The sequence below is a fragment of the Nannospalax galili genome, unplaced genomic scaffold (assembly GCF_000622305.1).
Source record: "Nannospalax galili isolate Female #2095 unplaced genomic scaffold, S.galili_v1.0 scaffold85, whole genome shotgun sequence".
In the NCBI taxonomy this organism is placed as follows: domain Eukaryota; kingdom Metazoa; phylum Chordata; class Mammalia; order Rodentia; family Spalacidae; genus Nannospalax; species Nannospalax galili.
Window position 1 is genome coordinate 8427313 of NW_008358866.1, and position 23031 is coordinate 8450343.

The following is a 23031-nucleotide window of genomic DNA, read 5'->3' on the forward strand; positions in this document are numbered from 1 at the left end:
CTCCTCCCAAGCCCATGTGACCTCTGAGGAACAGATCCTTAAACAGCCTTAAGAGTAAAAATAAATTGGTTTACCTGGGCCAACTGTATGACTTTAAACACCCAAAACACCCAAAGATTCAAGGGACCAATATAATTTCTTTAGAGTTCATATGTATAGCTAAAGGCTACATAACAAGCAACAATGCCAGATAGGAGATATTGGGAGATACTGGGAAAATGAACAGCAGACCACAATCTTATCTAAAGGAATATTGACAACGGATTGCTGCTATGTGAAGAACAGCTGACCTTCCTAAAACAAAGACCTCTAGATAGGTGACTAGATTCACCAGATAGACAAGTAGTGGGGAACAGCTGGAGGTGACGACATCACAGTGGACAGTAGCAGGGATATCAGAGTATAAGGGCTCTAGTTGGGGAAGGGAGGTTGTGGGAGGGTGCCATATGGGAAGTGGGTATACAGTTGAGTAAGATGATTTGGGATGTTCTGTGTGATATACACATAAAAAAAAATCAATGAATTTTTAAAAATTAATTATATTTGAGGAGGAAGCATAAAAATTTATGTCATAGGGCTGGAGAGATGGCTCAGCATTTAAGAGCACTGACTGCTCTTGCAGAGGACCCTGGTTAGATTCCCAACACCCACATGGCAGCTACAAACCATCCTTAACTCTAGTTCCAGGGTAATCTGAAGCCGTCTCCCTACCTCCACGGCGTTGCACAACACGGGTGCACTCAATACATACAGGCAATACACTCATACACATAAAATAAATAAATAAAAATAATAAAAAAGACATTTAAAATTTTTTTTAAAACTCTTTAAAAAATTTACATCATGTTAATTAGTAGAGATGATAAACATTACCATTGAAATCTACCCAATGACTTTATAGACATACACAGGTGCCAAGGATCCTAGTGCAACTAATTATGACTAGTAATAATCAGATACAGATTAGAGATACATGTGCCAACATCTCAGTATTATGAGCAAAATCAATGAGTCTCTCTATAAGGAACAGTATATTTTAAAATGAAATAGAGATCTTTTTTAAACGTTAAAAACCCATTCAGTTTTATGTCTTACAGGGCTTATACTGAGTTCAATATTGTATAACTATTAATTCAATAGCGAATGTAAAAGTTTTATAGCCACTTTTAAAAGAGATGTATCTTTGCTCTGGAAACTGTTAATGAGTGTGTTAAAGCTAGCAAACTAACATTTCTAGATTGTTTTGTTTTTTGTCTTTCCCAGTGCTGGGATATGTACCACCACATCTGGCTTAGCTAGAATATTTTTTAAATGTGCTTATTGGAAAATTAACTTTTGCGTTTTTCACTCTGATAGGTTTATGACAGTGCTCAATCTCACGAGAGCCTTTTGGACTGGCGGGGTGAACTTCTACGTGCCCTTCAACATGTTTTCTTAAAGGAACACAGTGTGTTGCTAGCTGCATTTCAGACTGAGCTGACAGCTCTGGGTACTAGAGATGCAGTTGGATTATTAAGCCGTTTGCAACAGAGAATACAGGAGCAGGTATCAATAAAATTATTTTAAAGAATAATGTTAAATAGTAATTGGAAAATGAGTTACTGATTTTAGAGTCTTAATTTAAATATGAAGGTTACCACTTAATAGGAACCACTACCAATATACAGGAGAATAAAATATTACCTTAAAAGTTTTACCTTATATTTGAAAGTAAGAAAAACTGAAAATTAATGGACTAATTACCAAACTTAGAAAATGAGGAAGAAAATAACCTGGAAGAAAATAAGGATAAAATTACCATGAGCCATTTGCTCCTGGTGAAAATACAGGCTTAAGTTCCCTTAAGCATCTGATCACATATTTTCATCAGTTAATTAATGCTTGATCTTGTTTTCTGTGTGGTTATACTCATCAGACTTGGCATCACTGCAACAAAACGTGATCCTGACAGTATAAGTTGGGAAGGTCTATTTTAGCCCCAGTTTCAGAGGTTTTCACCCATCGTCCTTGTCTCCATTGATGCTGGGCCCACACTGAGGCACAGCATCGTGGAAGCAGGAGCACATGGCAAAGGCTACCCACTTAATTGCAAACAGGAGGAAGAGATAAAGATGAGACCAGGGACCAAGTATAGCCTTCAAAGGCATGCCCCAGTGACCAGCTTCCTCCAGCTAGGTCTCCCAATTCCTAAATAGTGAACCTCCCAAAATAGTGTCTGCACCATCTGGGAACCAACTGTTCAGACATGAGCTTGTGAGAGACGTTTCACATTCAAACCATAACAGTAGTCCTATTTAAAGCCACCTCATTTTCTACATATTATTGCTTCATTAGTGTGGAGCATGGCAATAGCAGTTATAGCAGTATAACTCACACCTAAAAGAAGCTTATCTCACATATTTTCAGCTATGACATGTCACAGCCTACCTGCACATAGAAATGTCCCATGTTGCCTAATTTGGGGGTCATTTTAAATAATATAGACACAAGTAAAAGGCCCAGAAATGTGAAAAGCAAGGCACTAATAGACTGTAAGAACTATAAGAACATTTATACCCAGGTATGGTGGCACACTCCTTTAATACCAGCACTTGGGAGGCAGAGGCAGGTAGATCTCTGTGAATTCAAGGCCAGCCTGGTCTACATAGTGACTTTCAGGCCTGCTGGGGCTACATGGAAACCCTGTCTCAAAAAGACAAAGAAGGAAAAAAAGAAAAGAACATTTGTATACCACATGAGAGCTAAAGGAGAAGGCAGAGGATCACTTGATTTCATCAGGAACCATGCACCAGGAACTATGCACTAGGTAGTTAAAGCTTTGTGTGCTGTACATGTCTGAACAACAGTGAAGTAACAAAAGGATTGGATTTGGAGGTTACAGATCAATTTTGGTGAATAGTCAAATAAGAGTTACTATATTCAGCAGCCCAGTAGAGAAGATAAAACATTAAAATTAGTTCTTTGAAACTTACTTGGAGCATCATTTAAGCAAAATGATTACAGCATAATTTCTTAATGTTAGGAATGAAGATAGGGTCAAAAGTAAAGATGCAGCTAACATAAAAATGATAGAATGGGGGCTGAGGAGATGACTCTGGGTCAATGCTTCCCACACAAGCATGAGAACCTGAGTTTGGAATCATAGCTCCCATGGGCATTGGTAACTTCAGTGCCAGGAGAAATGGAAGCAGGTGGATCCCTAAGGGCTCACTGACCAGCCTATCTAGCCAAAATGATGAGCCCTGGGTTCAAGGAGAGACCTTATCTCAAAAAATAATATACTCAGAGTGATAAAGACACCCCGCACCAACCTCTGGCCTCTGTATGTACAACATGGGCAAGTGTGTGCACACACATGCACGCATACACCACACATACAATTTAAAAATAATAGAATATTATGAATAATTTTATGTCACTGCATTTTAAAACAATGAAGTGAATGTATTTTCTTTAAAAACAAACATTTATGAAAATTCATTCAAGAACACCAGCCATTGTGGTATGTTACTTGGGTGCTTGATGCAGGAGGACTGCAAGTTCTTAGTAGGATCCTGTCTCAACCTGAAAATAGTTGTTTAGTTTTGTTGTCTTTTTGAGACAGAGTCTCTCTGTAGCCCTAGCTGTCCTGGAACTCACTATGTAGACCAGGCTGGCCTTGAACTCACAGAGATCCGCTTACTTCTGCCTCCCGAGTTGCTGGGATTAAAGGTGCCATGACGCCCAGCCTCTGAAAATACAGTTTTAAGGGCTGGGAATGTAGCTCAGTGGTAGAGTGCTTGCCTAGCATGCAGAAGGCCCTGGGTTCAATTCCCAAGTATATAAAAGAAATAGAAAGTAATGGAAAACCTGAAAAGAACCATGACTAACAACAGGGAAACCAATAGTTAAAAATATGCTTATAGCATTTAATGTGCCCAGGTCCTGCTTTGAAATGCATGTTCCATTCAAAGGATATGTCATTCCTTGGAGACCTGGGGCTGCTGGGCAGGAATATGAAGAGTATAAGGTGAACCTGTAATCTCTTGGTTTTGTTGGCAAGTAAAGAATTGTTCGTTAGTCCAGCAACACTTGTAGTGCTCACTCTGGGCTGTAGTGTGGCACTGCACCAAGGAAAGTTAATGCCTCTGAAACATGACATAGAGTTCAGCTGACAATTGTGTGGCTCTGTCCAAGCCAGGGATGATGCAGGCTTGGAGGCTTTCTGAGGTTATCACAAGAGGACAGCAACATCTCTGTGTACTTTGTTTCTGTAGAAAGTGTTGTCCAGAGGACTCCCAGCCCTGGCCTGGAGTCAGGAGTCAGCAGCTAGCAAGGGTTAGGGGCCCGAGTCACAGGGCCAAGGTTCCAGTGTAGATAGCCTTTGGTCCTGGCCCATACCTGCTTCCCTAAGAGCCTTAGCCTCCCCCATTCCTCCTTGTGCACTGTGCTCTTCTGTTCCTGCACCCCGCTCAGCTGTTGCTATGGACAAACACTCTACCCGCCACCTTCCATTTTCCCAACTACTGCAGCCATCTCCAGGCCTGTTCCTATAGAGCCTACCTGTATGTCAATAAACAACTGAACTAAAAAAAAAAGAATTGTTCAGAGACTGAAGGGAATATATATAAAGGTCACAAAAGCCAGCCTGAAGTCTTTCTCCCTGGCTAAATTTGTAAAATTTAAACAGCAAATTAAATGATAGTGACAGAGTATGAAGCAGTGTAAAAAGAATTCAAAGCTCATACTTACATAAAAAGATAAGTTTATTTTCATTATTACAAACTGAAAGTCGGAGCCTGCTGCACACTTAACTTCCCACCCCCCAGCCCATGGCAATCACTGCCTACTTTCTGACTCTGAAATTTGCCTATTCCTGGCTTATTTCATGTGTCATAAAGTTCTGAAGGTTTGGTCATATGATAATATGGCTCAGACTTTCCATCCTTTTTTAAGGCTGAATATTATTTCACCGTGTAGCTGGACCACTTGTTTGGTGGACATTTTGGCTGTTTCCACCTTTTAGCTATTGTGACTAGTGCTGCTGTGCACATCAGTATAGTTATCCGTGGCTGGATGTGAATATACTTGGTACCACTCAACTGTACTTCCAAATGGAGAAAGTATAATAAAGGTGCTAAACTGTGCTACATGTACTATACAATTAAAGCTTTTTGCAAATTTGAAAAAAAAATTATCACGGTAGAATGCCACCTAGTGAATGTTCTAGAAGGAGCAATGGACTTAAGAGACGCACCCTTTATTAAACAGGATTTGCTCAAGAAATAATCAGTGATAGATGCTGAAGCTATGAAAAAGTTAAGACATATTTATATAATTGCAAAATAAAGCTCCAAAAGATCCTTTTTAATTGTAAGGGCAAAGTGTAACTCTATGGTAGAGAAACCTTGCTGACATGACCTAACTTAGGCAATCAGAGTCAGTATTACCATAATGGAAAAGAACACCATCAGGTAACTTCTGACATACCACTTTTGTTGTCTTCCATTAAATGCATAACCAGAATTCACTCTTGGTTAAAGAAAATTGTCAGGCTCTTATATATCTATTAAAATGGAGGGGGAGGGACAAAATACTGATGGAAATGCATAGAAACTGCATCTCACATATATTGTTGTTAAGAGTGTAGTGCAGGAGGTATCCTGGCAGTTTCTTAGAATATCATACATATGTTTACCATATAGTGTAGCATTCACACTCAAAGATATAAAATCAGACAGAAATGAAAACTTAAGTCTTATTGAAAACCTATATGTGAATATTCATAGCAGTTTATTTGTAATTGCTCCCAATTGGAAGCAACCCATTCATCCTCCAGTAGGTGAGTGGATGGACCAGCTGTACTTTCATACAATGAAATACAACTCAGTAGTTTAAAAGGAACAAACTGTTGATATCGTCAGTATGCTGTCTGCTATATGAACTCTCAAAATGATAAAATTATGATAGAGAGCAGCAGATAAGTGCTTGCCAGGGGCAAAGGTTAGGGAGAAAATGAGACTTTAGTGTTTGATCAAATAGTTCTGTATACTGACTATGGTGTGTGTACATGAACCTTTGCAAGTGATAAAACTAGGTAATGCTATACACCAAGAAAAAGTACACATGTCAAAAACTAAGAAACTCCAATAAGCCTGTAGTTAACAGTGTTATTACCCATGTCAGTTTCCTTGTTTTAATAATGTGCTGTGGTTATATAAAATACTATCATTTGGGGGCTAAAGGGTACACAAGAACTTAAATTAATACAAAGTTAAAAGGTTTTTTTTTTTTTAAGATTGAAGAACATAGGACAAAATAGCTTGTACTCTCAGAAATTTCAAGGTCACAGAAGACTTAATACCACTTTTTATTTTTCTGTAAAGAACATTTATTAAAAATTTAAATAAAAGTTGTATATGTTAGATGTCACAGTAGTAATGTTACTTCCTCTTGATAATTATATTGTGGTTACACAAAGAATGTTCCTGGGCCAGCACAATGGCTCAGTGGATACACCACCAAGTCTGATAACCTGAGATTGATCTTTGGAACACGCATGGTAGAAAAGAGAACCAACTCCCACAAATTGTCTTCTGACCTCCATACCCACATGTGGCATTCATGTGCCCACACACAGTTGATCTATAATCAATAAAAAGACTGAAGGAGCATCTGTCTGCAGCAGACTCTCACTTTTTTTTTGACAAGAAAAACTGCACAGTTTTAAGTGAAAAATTAGCATGTGCATTCCATTCATTCTTATTCAGACTTCCTAGAGTTTTTATTATCTTTATACCTCTCTTCACTAGGGTTTTCATTTTCCTTTGTTACAGAGTATTGAATATCAAGCAGCTATGGAATGTCTCCAGAAAGCAGATCGAAGGAGTTTGTTATCTGAAATTGAAGCATTGCGCGCCCAGATTAATGGCAGGAAAGTGACCCTGAAAAGAGAGCAAGAAAGTGACAAGCCAAGCCAGGGTATGCTGTGTGACAGGCTACTGGGATTACACAGACATTTTCCTTATTATTATAACATTAAGATGATCTAACAATGGTCAAATTGGTTTTAAGTAGGTATAACTAATTTAAAATTAACACACCTTACCTTGATCTGGTTCAGCCCATTACGTGTGTTTTCTTTGTTCTAAAGCTATTTGTTATCTTACCTAAAAGAAAGGGAAATACACAATAAAAGTAGCTACTTATTTTTTAGTCCTTAGTTTATAAAACTGTAATCTATGACATCCATATAGAAAAGTAAAATACAAAAATTCAGATACAGAGAATAACAAATTATGAAATGAATATGTGGGATCATTACCCCTGTCAAGAACTGGAACTTGCCCTCACGTCTTCCTCTGTGTAACTTAGGTTATCACTATCTGATGTTTTTCTTTAGTTTTCCTACCGGGGTATAAACTACTAGACTGTGTGTGGTGCTAATGCTTTCCTGGTTTTGAACTTTATCCATCTGTGCTTATTTTGTGTCTTGCTTCTTAAGTTACTGCATGTATCTTCAAGTTCACTTTTGTTTCTGTATAGAATTGACTTGTGGAGGTGTTCCACAATTTACATGTTAAGTCTGTGCTTGAGTAATTTGGGTTATTTCTGCTTTTTAACAGTAGGGTCAGTGCTGTTAGAGACCTTGTTCTACAGTGTTTCTGATATGCTTGGACACAAGTTTTCTTAGCTTCCTAGGAATGAAATTCCAGATCATAAGATGTGTATCTTCAAATTTATTAGATAATGCCAAACTTCTTTTCTTTTGAGATAGATTCTCATGTAGCCCATGCTGGCCTTGATATGTAGCCAGAGATGGTCCTTAGCTCCCAATACTTCTGTCTCCACTTTCCCAAGGGGTAGGGTAACAGGTGTGTACCCCCGTGTCTGGCCCAAACTATTTTGGAAACAGTCCTATCAGTTTGATGCTCACTAGCAGTGTGAGTGGTCTGTGCTTTTCCTCTTTGCCAGCAGCTGGTATTGTTGCCACATTGTTGCTGGGTATGCTATGTACATTTATTGTGGTTTTAATTAACTTTGAGGAAGTCATTTATTCCTTTTGCACATGATTATTGACTGGTTCAATTTTTGCTTTTGATATAGGCTTAGTGGATCTTTTCCCCACTTTTCAATAAGGGTTTTGTTTTGGGTTTTCTTTTTTTTTTTTTTTAACTACAGCTGGAAATCATTAGAGAGTAAGTCTTCTTCGTGTCTAGTGAGGACAACTGGCTTCCTCTTTGGTAATTTTGTGTCAGTGGTAGAAACACCCATGCTCCTACAGACTTTGAAGCATAGGGTCACATTTGTAATTGAAAAGCTGAGAGAGCTAAGGTGGTGACTCATGCCTATAGTCTCAGCATTTGAGAGGCTGAAGCAGGATTGCCATGAGTTTCATACCAGCCTGGGTTACAGACAGACATTGTCACAAAAAGAGAAAGAAGCTGATCATTATAATCATAGTTACCTGGGTAAGTCCTGCATTTATTACGTGTGACTATCAGAAATCATTGGGGGTTTTAATGTGAATTGTTTACATTCCAAATGTACAAATATACAAATTGCTCTCAACAATATATGAGCATTTCAAGTTGCATATTTTTTCTTGCACCCATTAATGTATTGTTAACATTTTTGTCATTCTTCTTTATTTGTAATTCTGAACTCGTCTCCACTAGCACCCTGTGGAAAACAGAACCATTTATTTACTTAAATTATCAACTTTGGGGCTGGGAAGCATTTCATAATTTCTTTGTGGTAATATCCTAAATTATAAATAAGTTCTTATGAATGAAATATTAATAAAGGAAGTATAAGTTGCTAGACCATGTTTAGATATTAATCATGTTCCTTTTAGAAGTCTTGGAATACAATATGCAACAGAAGCAGTCTCAGATGCTGGAGATGCAAGTGGAGCTCAGCAGTGTGAAGGACCGAGCAGCTGAGCTGCAGGAACAGTTGAGTTCAGAAAAAATGGTGGTTGCTGAACTAAAAAGTGAACTCGCACAAACAAAACTGGAGCTAGAAACAACACTCAAGGCCCAGCATAAGCACCTAAAGGAGTTAGAAGCATTCAGGTATGCAAGGTTCTTTACTATCAAGTCATTGTGTATTCGTAGAGGGATTGAACAACTTTTGCCTGTATATTTATACAGGTATTACACAAAACTTCAAACTACGTTATTTGTAAGAAGAACTGCAATAGAGCAAGAAAACTCCACAGATTTTTCCATATACAAACATGATCATTTTGGCCTGTTTTCTACTGTGGCTTCTGTTCTCTTCAACACTTATTAGATATAATTTTGACCTCTATTTTACCACCAACTAATTATAAGTAATGTTGATGATTTCGTGGTTTAGTTCACTAACAGGCCAAGTTTTGAATAGATAGTGCTTAGAAAAGGGATATATTGTTGCTCTGAATGCTAAGGTATTCTGCTTGCCAAATAGATGTTGCAAGTAAAGTCACTTTTATCTTGGACATTGATTTCATACACACACATTTACATGATGATTTCTGTATTCAGTAAAAGACAAGGAAATTTTTTTTAATATTTTATTTTTATGGGGCTGGAGAGATGGCTCAGCAATTAAGAGCACTGGCTGTTCTTCCAGAGGACCTAGGTTCAATTCCCAGAACCCACATGGTAGCTACCAACTATTGTAACTCCAGTTCCAGCAGATCTAACACCCCCTTCTGACCTCCAAGGGCATTGCATGACACAAGTGTACATACATGCAAGCAATACACTCATACATATATAATAAAAATAATAAAATATTTTCTTAAAAAATATTTTTATTTTATGTGTGCTTTTTGCCTGCAAGTATGTGAATGCACCTGTATTGTGCAATGCCTGTGGGGGCCAAAAGAGGGTGTTGGATCCCTTGGAACTGTAATCACCTATGGTTGTTAGCTGTCATGTGAGTGTTAGGAACCAAACCCAGGTCCTCTACAAGAGCAGCAGTGCTCTCAACCACTGAGCCATTTCTCCAGCTCCCCAAATTGTTTTAATGTTATTTTTCTTCCAATAAAGTAATTGTTTACAATAGTAAATAAGTTCTTTTAGAAACAGTGGTTCATTTGAAATGAAGTAAGCTAAGAATCTCAACTTTATGTACTGTAACTAGTTCGTAATATGTCTCAGCATTTGAGTGGCATCTGTTTTCCTATTTATGAGTATATAGTTCTTCAAAATAACTTTATTAAAGTTGATTTGTCTCCATTTAGGTTGGAAGTTAAAGATAAGACAGATGAAGTGCATTTACTTAATGATGCATTAGCAAGTGAGCAGAAGATGTCAAGAGAGCTTCAGTGGGCTTTGGAGAAAGAGAAAGCCAAGTTGGAACACAGTGAAGAACGGGATAAAGAAGAACTTGAGGTACTGTTGTCTTACGTCTTTGGAAGATCCAAAGTCATGAGAATTTCTCAGTTCAAATATCAGTCTAACCCCTTAAAACATGTAGTTTATTTGCTCTGGGTTGAATACTACTGTAAAATTTTCTAAGCTGTAGAAAGAGGAAAAGTAAATGCTGTGATAATTTTTTTCCTACATTTGAGGATTCATACAGACTGCTCTAATGCACCAAATACTGAAGATGTGAATTTGAGAAAACATTTTTTACAAAAGGGACAGTTGTGTCAGGTTAGTGAAGAATAGCTTGGGTTTCTGTTTTCTCCTAAAGGAGGAGAGGGGTAATTTCTTGATACCAGCAGCCCTTCCTGCTCTACTTAAAAGAAGCAAAACTGGAAATGAACACTGGGCTCTGTCAAGGGCAGCACCCTCAGCTTTCCTGGCTTTCTGCTCAAGGCAGGCTGTGCTACTAGAGTGCCCATTTTAACAGTGACCACACTGGCTGTCCCACCAATCCAGTTGTCACCAAGTAGATGGCAAACAAAAATTTTAAGTGTTTGCAGCATTTTTGCCATATTTTCTTTTTCTTGTCTTTTTGAGACTGGGTCTCCCTGGAGCCTAGAACATGCTAGGTAGACCAGGCTGGCCTCATTTTCACACAGATCTGCCTGCCTCTGCCTCCCAAGTAATGGGACTAAAGGCATATGCCACCATACCCAGCCATATTTTCTTTTAATTTCTGTATTTGTAACCTGTATGTAGTGACATCTTCTAAAGTACTAATTTATTTCTTACTACAAATTTGCATATTTTGGGGGACTGGAGAGATGACTCAGTGGCTAAGTGCACTGGCTACCCTTGCAAAGAACCTAGGTTTGGTTCCCAGCACCCACATGGCAGCTAACAATTGTGTGTAACTCTAGTTCTGGGGAATCCAATGCCCTCTCTGACCTCTGTGGACATTGCACACACGTGGTGTTCTCACATGCAGGCAAAACACTCAAACACAAAATAAAAATAAATAAATTTTTTTTTTAATTTGCATAGTTTGAGTACTTTATCCCTAAAACCTACTTTATCCCTAAACCCTAAAAGGGCTACTCATAAGCCCTTTTTTTTTTTTTTAAGTACCGTCACTGGGTGTGGTAGTACACACCTTTAATCCCAGCACTTGGGAGGCAGAGGCAGGCTCAATCTAACTGGGGTTACAGGAAGATCCTGTCTTAATCCCCACCCCCATCCCCAGAAAAGGAATCCCTATCACTTTATATCAGGCGCATACTTTTAAAAACATTGTTACATTATACAACTCATATATTAGTTATATAAACAAGAAAGTGTTTTAGTAGGTTTCATTTTGGTACTTCAAACACACATAAAATAGACTTGGATAATATTCACATAACCCTCTCTTTCCCTCCTTCTAGTTCCCACCCAGTAGTTCCCCTTCCACTACCAAGACTTCTTTTTTTAATCCAAATTCCAAAGAGAAAGAAAACATACAGTATTTGTTTCTTTCAGAGTCAGTTTATTGCTCTTGACATAGGTCATTAGTTCCATCCATATTCCTGAAGTGACATGATTTCATTCTTGTTTGTGGTTGGATATACTCTTTGTGTACATATATCATATTTTCTTTATTCAACTGATGGTGGGCACCTGGGCTGATTTCACAACTTGGCTCTTTTTAAATTGTCACAATAAATATGTGTGCCAGTTATTTCTATTGTATACTGTTGTTGGTTATTTGGGGGTTATATCCATGAGTGATACAGTAAGAACATGTGATAGTTGTGATATCAGTTTCAGGAACCTCACAGTGGCCATACTATTTCACAAACAGTGTATAAGGGCTTCTTCTTCCTTGCATCATGGCCAGCATTTGCTCTTTGTTTTCTTGATGACACCTGTTCTGATTAAGGTGAGATTTGATTTGATTTTTCAAATGTATTTATTAGCTACTCATAGTATTTCTTTTGAAACTGTTTGTTTGATTCATTTGCCCAGTTGTTGACTGGATTCTTTGATTTTTATAGTGTTTGATTTTTTTTTTGATATTTTTATGTATTTTTAGTATTAATCCCTTACCAGATGAATAGTTGACAAAGATTCCATCTCGTTCTTGGGCTTCTTCACTGTTGTTTCCTTTGTTTGCAGAAGCTTTTAATTTGATGCCATCCTATCTGTCAGTCTTTGCCATTGTTTCTTGGCTAGTATCACCCTATTCAGAAAGGCATTGCCTGTGCCAGTATATCGAGGTATCTTCCCAGTGCTTTCCTCAACTGACTTCAGAGCTTAAGGGTTTTTTTTTTTTTTTTTTTTTTTCAGGGTCTCACTATATAATCCAGGGTCTGGAATTCAGAATCTTCCTGTCTCAGCTTCAGATCGCCGGCCTTGAACTCACAGAGATCCGCCTGCCTCTGCCTCCCAAGTGCTGGGATTAAAGGTGTGCGCCACCATGCCCGGTGATGTTAAATTATTTTTTAAATGTCTGGTAGAATTCAACAGTGAATTTGTTCAGTCCTGTGCTTTTCTGTGTTAGGAACCTCTTTATTATTCTTCATTCTCATTGTTCATTTTAAATCTGTTTTAAACTGTTTATATCCTGTTCATTCAATATTGGCATGTTATATGTGGTAGAAATTATCTATTTCCCTTAGATTTTCCACTTTTTTAGAGCCTAAGTTTCAAAGTGTTCTTAATGCTCCTTGAATTTCATATCTACTACAGTACTCCCCTTTTTCTTCTCTCTCTATATGTGTTAATTAGGGTCTTTTTCTCTTTGGTTCGTTTAAGTAAGAGTCCGTCATGGCTACCTTTTAAATGAACCAGTTCTTTGTTTTGTTGTTTCTCTGTATTATTCTTTTAGTCTCCATATTTACTTAATGATCCTTATTGTTTCTTTCCATCCAATGTTAGGTTTTGCTGGTTCTTGTAGCTATAAATTCCATCTTACAGCATTTGCTAAGTTCCAAATGTTCTGCCAAAATGTGTGTTTTAGTTTGCTTTTCTGTTGCTGTGATAAAACACTGTCCAAAAAGAACTTGGGGAAGAATTTACTTCATCTTACAATTCTCAGGTCACAGTCCATCACTGAGAGAAGTCAGGGCAGGAACTCAAGGCAGAAACCTGGAGGCAGGAACTAAAGCATAGAGAATGAAGGAATGGAGGAGCACTGCTTAATGGCTTTCTTCCTCTGGCTTGCTCAGCTACCTTTCTTATACAGCCCAGGACTACCTGCCCAGAGAACATACCACCCACAGGGAAATGGGCCTTGTTCCATAAATAAACAACTAAGAAAGTGCCTCACAGAGGACAGGCTACAGGCCAATCTGACAGGATTTTGTTCCTCAGTCAAAGTTCCCTCTTCCCAAATGACGCTAGCTAATCTTGACAAAAGCTAGCCAGCACAATTGACCTTTGTTTTCTTGACTCACAAACACATCATTATTAAACCATAATCTTAACTAGGAATGGTCGCAGGCAGATCTCTGTGAGTTCAAGGCCACCCTGGTCTATATAGTGAGTTCCAGGCCAGCTGTGGCTACAGGAAGACCCTGTCTCAAAAAAAAAAAAAAAAAAAAAAAAAAACACGTAATCTTTCCTTTCTTATTTATCCCCAAGGTCTCATGTTAATAGAATGTAAAACACAGTACAGCTTTTAAAAGTCCCACAGTCCTTTTTAAGTTTTATAAAAACAATTTAAAATTTAGTTCAAGTTGTCTTGAAAAAATCCAGTCTCTTAACTGGGATCCTATATAGCCATTTGGCATCACCATCTTTCTTTAAAAACCAAGACAGTGGAGTTAGATTCTCTCACATCCTACCAGGAATCCACATTGCAAAAGGAAAGAATTGCTATAATATATGGGAAATTCTTGTTATTGTTTCTATATTTTTTAAGCCCCATTTTTAAAATTAATCTTTTAAGTTAGCATACAAAGTAATATGTTTGTTATGGCATTCTACTCCTGTGTCATATTTTGTCCTCATTCATCCTTTTCCCTCGTGGCCCTTGTGCTCCCTGCACCCCTGTCTCTGGTTCCTTTCCTGCCCCAAAAGAGGCCCCCTCCACCTTCATCTCAGTCATCCTGTTATCTCTCTTTCCCTGATTGAAGATCACTTCCTCCCTGTGCTCACCATTCTTGATACTGCTAATGTATGATACTGAGAAACAAGTATTTTCTTATACTTTGATATTTAGAAAAAGTATCCCATTAATAATATTGAGTAGCATATGAACACATGTGTGTGTATGTGTGTGTGTGTGTGTGTGTGTGTGTGTGTGTGTATGTATGTGTGTGTTGGTAAGTAGGTTGCATCCATACAATCACACCTGTGTTGTCCTGGAACTCACTATGTAGACCATGCTGGCCTTGAACTCACAGAGATCCGCCTGCCTCTGCCTCCCAAGTGCTGGGATTAAAGGAGTGCACCATCACACCCGGCCTTAACACATATATTTTTAAAGGTGTCATTTGAATGACTTATATTTAGCCAGATAAGTTTTGTGTTGATATATTTTGTTCATATTCTTGATGAAAACCATTTGGCTATCTAAATAATTATGTTCTAACCACTATCTACTGGGTAACTGTTCTGTCTTCTGTTACTAGATACTGTCACGTTGTTACTAAAGTAATGGTTATTCACTTGTAAAGTGTTTTTAGGTTGTGAGCTTGAGCCTTTAATGGCTAAGGCATCTTTCCAGCCCACAAAGTATTTTTAATATGGTGTGTTAATCTTTTATTTTCACTTCAAGGACCTGAAATTTTCACTTGAGGATCAGAAACAGAGGAATATGCAGTTAAATCTCCTTTTGGAACAACAGAAACAACTACTAAATGAATCACAGCAGAAAATGGAATCACAAAAGATGCTATATGATGCCCAGCTCTCAGAAGAACAAGGCCGAAACTTAGAGCTTCAAGTACTTCTGGAATCTGAGAAAGTTCGAATTCAGGAGCTGAGGAGCACGCTAGATAAGGAGCGGGAGTTGCACGCCCAGTTGCAGAGTGGTGATGACAGTGGGCAGCCTCGGCCGTCCTTACCTTCAGAAGACTTGCTTAAAGAGTTACAGAAACAGCTAGAGGAAAAGCACAGCCGCATCGTAGAACTGTTGAATGAGACTGAAAAATATAAACTGGATTCTCTGCAAACAAGGCAGCAAATGGAAAAAGACAGGCAGGTTCATTGGAAGACATTGCAGACAGAGCAGGAGGCTAACACCCAGGGACAGAGGAAAATGCATGAGCTCCAGTCCAAAGTAGAGGATCTGCAGCACCAGCTGGAAGAGAAAAGGCAGCAGGTGTACAAGTTAGACCTTGAAGGGAAGCGACTGCAAGGAATCATGCAGGAATTCCAGAAACAAGAACTAGAAAGAGAGGAAAAGCGGGAAAGCAGACGAATTCTGTATCAGAATCTTAATGAGGTAAATTTTTTGTTCCTTTTTAATATTTATGAAAGCCAGGCATGATGGCACATGCCTTTAATCCCAGCCCTCAGGAAGAAGAGGCAGGCAGATCACTGTGAGATCTCTGTGAGACCAGCCTGGTCCACATAATGATTCAGTCTAAGAGAGCTGGGACTAGGGAAACCTTGTCAAAACAAAACAACTAATAAAATATTTATGAAGGTCAATGAGATAGATAGCTCAGTGAGTAAAGGTACTTTACCGCATATTGACCTGAGTTCCAGCTCTGGAACCTGTGGAAAAATGGAAAGAGAGAACCAATGCCACAAAGTTGTCTTCTGACCTTTACATGAATCCCATAGCACACATGTACACAGAAACAGTAGTAATAAATAGTATTTTTTAATTTATGAGTTATTTTAATATTTTAAAATAGTTTAAAAGTTTTTAAATTTCAAGTATTTTATTATTGAAATATTTAAATAGTTATATACAGATCACCTAAAAATGGTATCTCTGTACCTTTATTTGCAATATGAACAAATATCACGTTCTCTTAAAAATATAAAGTTCTAGCCGGGCGTGATGGCGCACGCCTTTAATCCCAGCACTCGGGAGGCAGAGGCAGGCGGATCTCTGTGAGTTCAAGGCCAGCCTGGTCTACATAGTGAGTTCTAGGACAGCTGGGGCTACAGGGAGACCCCATCTCAAAAAGACAAAAAAAATAATAAAAATAAAATTCTGATCATTTATAATCACTGTTTTATTTTTCTGTCCAAAATTGCCAGCCAGCCACCTGGAGCTTCACTAATGATCGAACTAGAAACTGGGTTCTTCAGCAGAAGATGGAAGGAGAGACAGAAGACTCAAGCTACGCAAAGTTGATTGAAATGAATGGAGGAGAAACTGGCCACAGTCATGAACTGGAAATAATCAGGAAAAAGCTTCAGTGTGTAGCCTTAAAACTGCAACATCTAGCCCAGAAAGCCTGCAACAGGTTAGACTTTCTCCCTCATCTTTGGAAAATGGCATTCTTAGACTAGCCGAGTGTGAGGAAGAAAAAAAATACTGGTTTTGGCCTTTGTTATTTTTGAGACAGGGTCTCATGATGTAGCCCTGACTGGCCTGGAACTCACAGAGATCCTCCTGTCTCTACCTCCCAGTGTGTTTGGATTAAAGCCATGTTCCACTAAGCCCAGCCCAAGGAAAAGGAATTTAAAGATAATCATGTTTACATTAGATGATATTCTTTTTTTTTATTTTATTTTATTTTTTGCATGTGTGCGTGTATTGCCTGCATGTAGGTAAGTGCACCCATGTCGTGCAATGCCCTCAGAGGACAGAAGAGGCCGTCAGATCCCTTGGAACTGGAGTTTTGGACAGTTGTTAGCTGCCATATGGGTGCTGGGATTTGAACCCGGGTCTTCTGCAAGAACAGCCAGTGTTCTTAACCACTGAGCCATCTCTCCAGCCCCATAGATGATGATATTCTTTAACAGAACTCAGACATCTGAAAACAACTAAAACCTTGAACCAGAGAAGGGAATACTTAGGGGACAAAGCGACAAGTGAAACAGAGCATCCCCTAGTCTCTAGTGTGTGTTAGTAACACAGAGCATCCCCTAGCCTCTAGTGCATGTGTGTTAGTAACACAGAGCATCCCCTAGCCTCTGGTGTGTGTTAGTAACGCAGAGCATCCCCTAGCCTCTGGTGTGTGTTAGTAACGCAGAGCATCACCTAGCCTCTAGTGTATATAAGTTCCATAAGGAGAAGTTGTGTTGTGACTTTTTGTCTTCTTCTTAAAGACTACAGTTTGAAACAACAGATGTTGAAACTTTTATTTGGGTTCAAGAAAATATTGATGGAATTATTTTACAACTACATAGACTAACTGGCCAGCCAAGAGAAGAGGTAAGACTTTTTAAAACTCTTTGTGAAGCAGAGAGCAAAGATTAAATGGAAAATGTGGATTATTTGAAACTGGCAGACTATTTTGTAAGAGTTTCTATTTGATTTAGTTTGGGATTTTAAATATAGTGTTTCTCGTTCCCCAATAAGAGAAAGTGAAAGTTAGGGAGAGGGGTTAACTTTAACTATTGTTACTAAATAATTACATTGACCTCTTACTAGATACAAGCTTCTTGAAAGAACAGCATGGCTTCTCGGTCCTTACCACTCCATGAACTGCCCCTAGAATCCTACTGGTTTTGTCTTCCCTGTTAGTAACTATTATGGTGACTCTTTGCACTCCTTTCTGACTTTCTCATACATTTGATTTTTTTGACCTCTTGAGGAAGTACTCTGTCTTAAAACACTTTTTCCTTGCCTTTTATGTCAGTGCTCTCATCTCATCCACTTCTTTACTCAGACAGCTTTGGGGTTCCTCTTCCTTCTGTCATCTTCTGTTTTCTGTGTTGCCTACAACTAAGAAAGCTCACTCACTTCTACACTGTGAGCTCTCACTAGACTTATTGAGCACCTATGTACCGTGTTCCAGGTACTATATAGGTCTAGAGATACAGTGAAGAAATTTGACAAGAACTTGCCCTTCTGGAATCAATTGTCTAGTGGCCTGTGGTTCTAGTATAGCTGTGATGGCTTGTATTTTCAGTTAGATGCTCGATATCTTTTCTTAGGGAAATGGTCCCCATAGTGATCCCTTAGGAACCTCACAGACACATTCAAAACTGCACATCATCTTGTCTTTCCCTTTTCTCTCTCAGACCCCTTTCTGGTTGTGGTAGTACACACTTTGGAAGGCTGAAAGTCAGCATAGACCATGTTACTTCATCCTTAACATATGCATCTAAGCAGTCCCTAAATCCTGTGTCCTCTGTCTTCTAAGTCCCTGTTTCATGTGCCCTTTCCTCTCTGTCCCTAGGCACTCCTCAATGTTTTCTGCCTGAATTGTTAAGAGCTTCCTAGCAGGAATACCCAGGCACTCCAGTTGTTCTGTCTTCCCTGAGCTATTCTCTTCAGCACACTGCTACCAAAGGAATCTTTCAAAGATGATAAATTTTGTTAGTGGTGTGCATTAAAGCCTTTCATGACTGTTTCCTTGGTTTAGGTCTGTTATCATAAAGTGCAGCAAAATTTAGTCTTAAAAAGCAACTAGTGGCTCCTTAAGCAGCACATTCTTGCATAAGCCTCTGTACTTGAATGATCTTCCTTCTGCCAACTAAATCCTTCCACAGCTGCCTTCCTGCTTGGCACGTTTCTACTACTGTTTAACCACGTTCCAGTTCTTGAAGTCTGTTGCTCTCAGCACCTGATCACTTTTGCATGAGTTACTCATGTACATGACTCTCTATGTGACTTTGGGCCATTTTGTTTTTCCAGCATAGCTTAATGCCACCAAGTACTTCCTGTGGCTCATTGACTGAAAGACTGCTGAGACAGAATGCTGAACTGACAGGGCATATCAGTCAGCTAACTGAAGAAAAGAATGATTTAAGGAACATGGTCATGAAGCTGGAAGAACAGATGAGGTGTTATCGACAGACAGGAGCGGGTAGAGATTATGTACGTCTATTTTTAAAAGTAACACAAAGTTTGGTTTTGCTACCTAGTTTTACTTTTAACTATAATGTAAAAAGTACCACGTTTCGGGGGCTAGAGAGATGGCTCAGCAGTTAAGAACACTGACTGTTCCTGCAGAAAACTGGGGTTCAAATCCCAGCACCCACATGGCAGCTAACAACTGTCTGAACTCCAGTTCCAGGGGATCTGACAGCTGCTTCTGTCTTCCACGAGCATTGCACGACATGGGTTCACTTACCTACATGCAGGCAATATACACATACACATAAAATAAAAACAATAAAGATTAAAAAAATCTATATATTATTTTAAAGTACCAAGTTTCTGAATCTTAGTAGGATCTATAGAAAATATTATATGACAATAATAATGTTCTAGTCTGCCTTTGATTGCTATGACAAAACACACTGACCAATAGGAACTTGGAGAGGAAAGGGTTTATTTGACTTACATCTCCTAGGTCACAGTTCATCAGGGACCCCAAGGTAGGAACTCGGGGCAAGAACCTGGAGGCAGGAGCTGAAGCACAGGCCATGGAAGAGCACTGCTTACTGGCTTATTCCCCTGGCCTGTGCTCATCCTGCTTTCTTAATACAATACAGGACCATCTGCCAGGGATGGCACTGGCCACAGGCCAGTTCAATGGAGGCAGTTCCCCAGTTGAGGTTCCCCCAACTCAGGTGTCAAGTTGGCAGCTAAAGCTATCTAGCACAAATAATAATAGCTATATTATGGGGAGGTTTCTGGACTGTACTCTGGGTACAGAATCACTTATCCACATCCAGCCTTGTGCTTGAGAAAACCAAGTCACAATCAAAGGTCTATCTCCAAAGACAGGTTGACTGACAGTACGCAAATGTAAAGAGATATTCAAATGTGAATTCTGGTTCTTCAGTTATCACTTACTGTGTTTGTGACTGAATGAAAGATGTTAGGTTATATATTCCAGGCTAATAAGCTACTCTAGGAATTTTAATTTTTTCTTTAAGCTGTGAAATAGAAGGCTAGTTTCTATATCCACCCATCTATTTAAAGGTAGAAAAAGCTGGTCAAACAACTACATAGTCAAACAAATGATAGCTCATCATGTGGCTAGCATAAGGATCACTCAGTGATGGAGATACTGGGCTTTCTCCACATCTGTATTCTAGACTCAGTATGTAGATCCAGACTCTGGCTTTTCAGTCTCCTGAATTTTTTGGTTGAAGGCTCTGCTAAACTTCTGTGTCTAGGCTTCCAGAAACTTAAAAAGTCCATCTCCTCAACAAAGAATTGAGTGGTTAATGTCAGTTGTGATTGTATGTGAACTTAACCCTGTGGAGTTAAAAAGCCGGGGCACTGTGTCTGTTATGATACCTTTAATGTGTTTAATTCAGATTCTTCAGAGACTCAGTCTTGAAAGTGATGCAAGGCTGTGGTCTCTGCAGTCTTCTAGGTTTTCCTTCGGTGGTGCTAACATCGAAGTCATCATTGCTTCGGAAAAAGAAGTCTGGAACAGGGAAAAGTTGGCTCTTCAGAAATCCTTGAAAAAGGCAGAAGCTGAAGTGTGCAAACTGAAAGCTGAACTGAGAAATGATTCTTTACTTCAGAATCTGAGCCCTGACACTGAACATGCCACCTTGAAGGTAGGGGACATCTTCTGTCTACACCAAGCCCCTCTCACTGACTTTAGTGGAACAGGCTACAGAAGGTGTAGGTGCTGCTCAGGCTGTGTCCCTGGGCATCTGTCTTCAGTCTCTCACAATTGCAGTGTCTTGGGCTGGTCACAGGAGGTTTGTAGAAAGGAAACCTTTGTAGAAAGGGAAACCCAGCACTGGAGCCAGATTTCGCTCTGTCTCAACAGTCAGCACACACAGCACATGGCCCTACTGCCCAGAGTTTCTTCCCCAGCAGGCAAATAGAAGTGTTATCTTCCAGCTCCTAAGGAAAGCATAATGGCTATCAGTGGAAGAACATGCCCCGGGATGGGAAGTCCCGGCAAGTTGCTACTAGTGTCTGAGAATGAATGTTGTCATAAAGCTACCCTAATCAATTAGCGTGAGTCCAAAATGAAAGGAAAGAACATACTTGGGATGTTTAAACTCTGAAATGAACATACATTTATGATACAGCCAGGTGTGGTGGCACACGCCTTTAATTCCAGCACTTGGGAGGCAGAGGCAGGTGGATCTCTGTGAGTTCAAGGCCAACCTGGTCTACATAGTGAGTTCCAGGACAGCTGGGGCTACAGGGAGACCTTTTCTCAAAAAGGGCAAAAAAAAAAAGGAGGAGGAGGAAAAGAAGCTAAATACATAAGTGACCATCCTTGTTTTAAAAGTTCATACACAGTTTTTAAAACTTAAATGATAATAAGATGACAAAAATATCTGCAATAAATATGATGAAAAGGGCTAAAGCCAGAAATAAACAAAGCATGACTCTAAGGTTAACAGTCAGTCCACTGACTGCAGAGGCAGAACATAAGGGTTACTGATAGAGTAGAAAACAGTGGTAGGATGCCCGGCTTCTACTATTTGTTTGTTTGTTTGATTGATTTAAGAAACTTTCCTCTAGAAAAGAATTTGAATGATGTTTCACTGTGTTTCTGTGTTCTTCCCGTCTTTAAATACAGAGAATTTATGGTAAATATCTGAGAGCTGAAAGTTTTCGAAAAGCTCTCATTTATCAGAAGAAATACCTGCTGCTACTGCTTGGGGGGTTCCAAGAGTGTGAGGACGCCACTTTGGGGCTACTCGCCCGCATGGGGGGGCACCCTGCCTTCACTGATCTCGAGGTGATCACCAACCGCCCAAAGGGTTTCACCAGGTTTCGATCAGCTGTCAGAGTGTCTATTGCAATTTCGAGGTAAAGTATTTGCAAGAAAATATGTTAGTCATAAATTCTCTAATAGGACATTTTAGAGAAGGCAGTGTTTGTCACTAAGACATTCCTGCCTGTTCTCCTTTTAGCAGGATTCTTTACATTGTTCTGTGTAAACCAACGACCTAGTTCACATATATACATACATACAGAGATCATAAAAGGGGAAAGATTACTTTTTAATTACTTATGCTAATATACATTGATTTTCTTCATTATTAAATAACCAACTCTCAGTAACCAGCTGCAGGAAGTCCTGGCCTAGCTGCGTTCAGTCAGGGATTGGACTTAACCTGTGCTCTATCACTCAGGAACTTGGTATGCATCCTGCATGTGGTTGCACTGGAGTTAGGCTCTGCTGGACTTCCTGGCCACTGCAGTCCTGACTTGTACAGCTCCCCTAGTGCCCTCCCTTTTGTCTCTCAAGGGCCAGAATCTCAAAAGATTTTGGTTTTTAAAAAGTTCTATCAGTCAGGTTGCATCTGATACTACTTCAAAGGGTTTGGCTAGTTTTCCTTTATTTTTCTTTGAAAACATGAGATAAGCTGGGCATGGTGGCGTACGCCTTTGGTCCCAGGCACTTAAGAGGCAGAGCCAGGCTGATCTCTGTGAGTTCAGGCCAGCTGGGGCTACAGAGAGACCCTGTCTCAAAAAGACCATGCATTTATTTACCCATTTAATTTTATTCTGTGTGTATGATGAGTGCAAGTGGTATGTACATGCCATGACTTGCATGGTATAGAGGTAGAGGACTGACTGCTCTTGGGTGTTGTTTCTACCCTGGGGCCATGGGGACTTGGGAATTGAATTTAGGGTGTCAGGCCTGCTTGTAGGGGTCTCTATCTGCTGAGCCATCTTGCTGCTGGCCTTTTTTTTTTTTTG

At 39.4% G+C, this 23031-nt stretch overlaps 1 protein-coding gene across 7 annotated transcripts in view; it reads left to right on the forward strand.

Moving 5' to 3' along the window:
* The window catches only part of Akap9 (A-kinase anchoring protein 9), a 160387-nt gene that overhangs the window by 131002 nt on the left and 6354 nt on the right, over nt 1–23031 (forward strand). For 6 of the 7 annotated variants that reach the window (XM_029558377.1, XM_029558381.1, XM_029558380.1 and 3 more), the window contains 10 exons: nt 1357–1545; nt 6816–6960; nt 8837–9056; nt 10214–10364; nt 15100–15768; nt 16539–16747; nt 17556–17661; nt 19090–19272; nt 20718–20915; nt 21902–22134. In XM_029558377.1, the coding sequence (XP_029414237.1) occupies nt 1357–1545; nt 6816–6960; nt 8837–9056; nt 10214–10364; nt 15100–15768; nt 16539–16747; nt 17556–17661; nt 19090–19272; nt 20718–20915; nt 21902–22134 (2303 nt within the window). The remainder of the gene's footprint in view (nt 1–1356; nt 1546–6815; nt 6961–8836; nt 9057–10213; nt 10365–15099; nt 15769–16538; nt 16748–17555; nt 17662–19089; nt 19273–20717; nt 20916–21901; nt 22135–23031) is intronic. The other variant, XM_029558378.1, reaches the window with a different exon arrangement.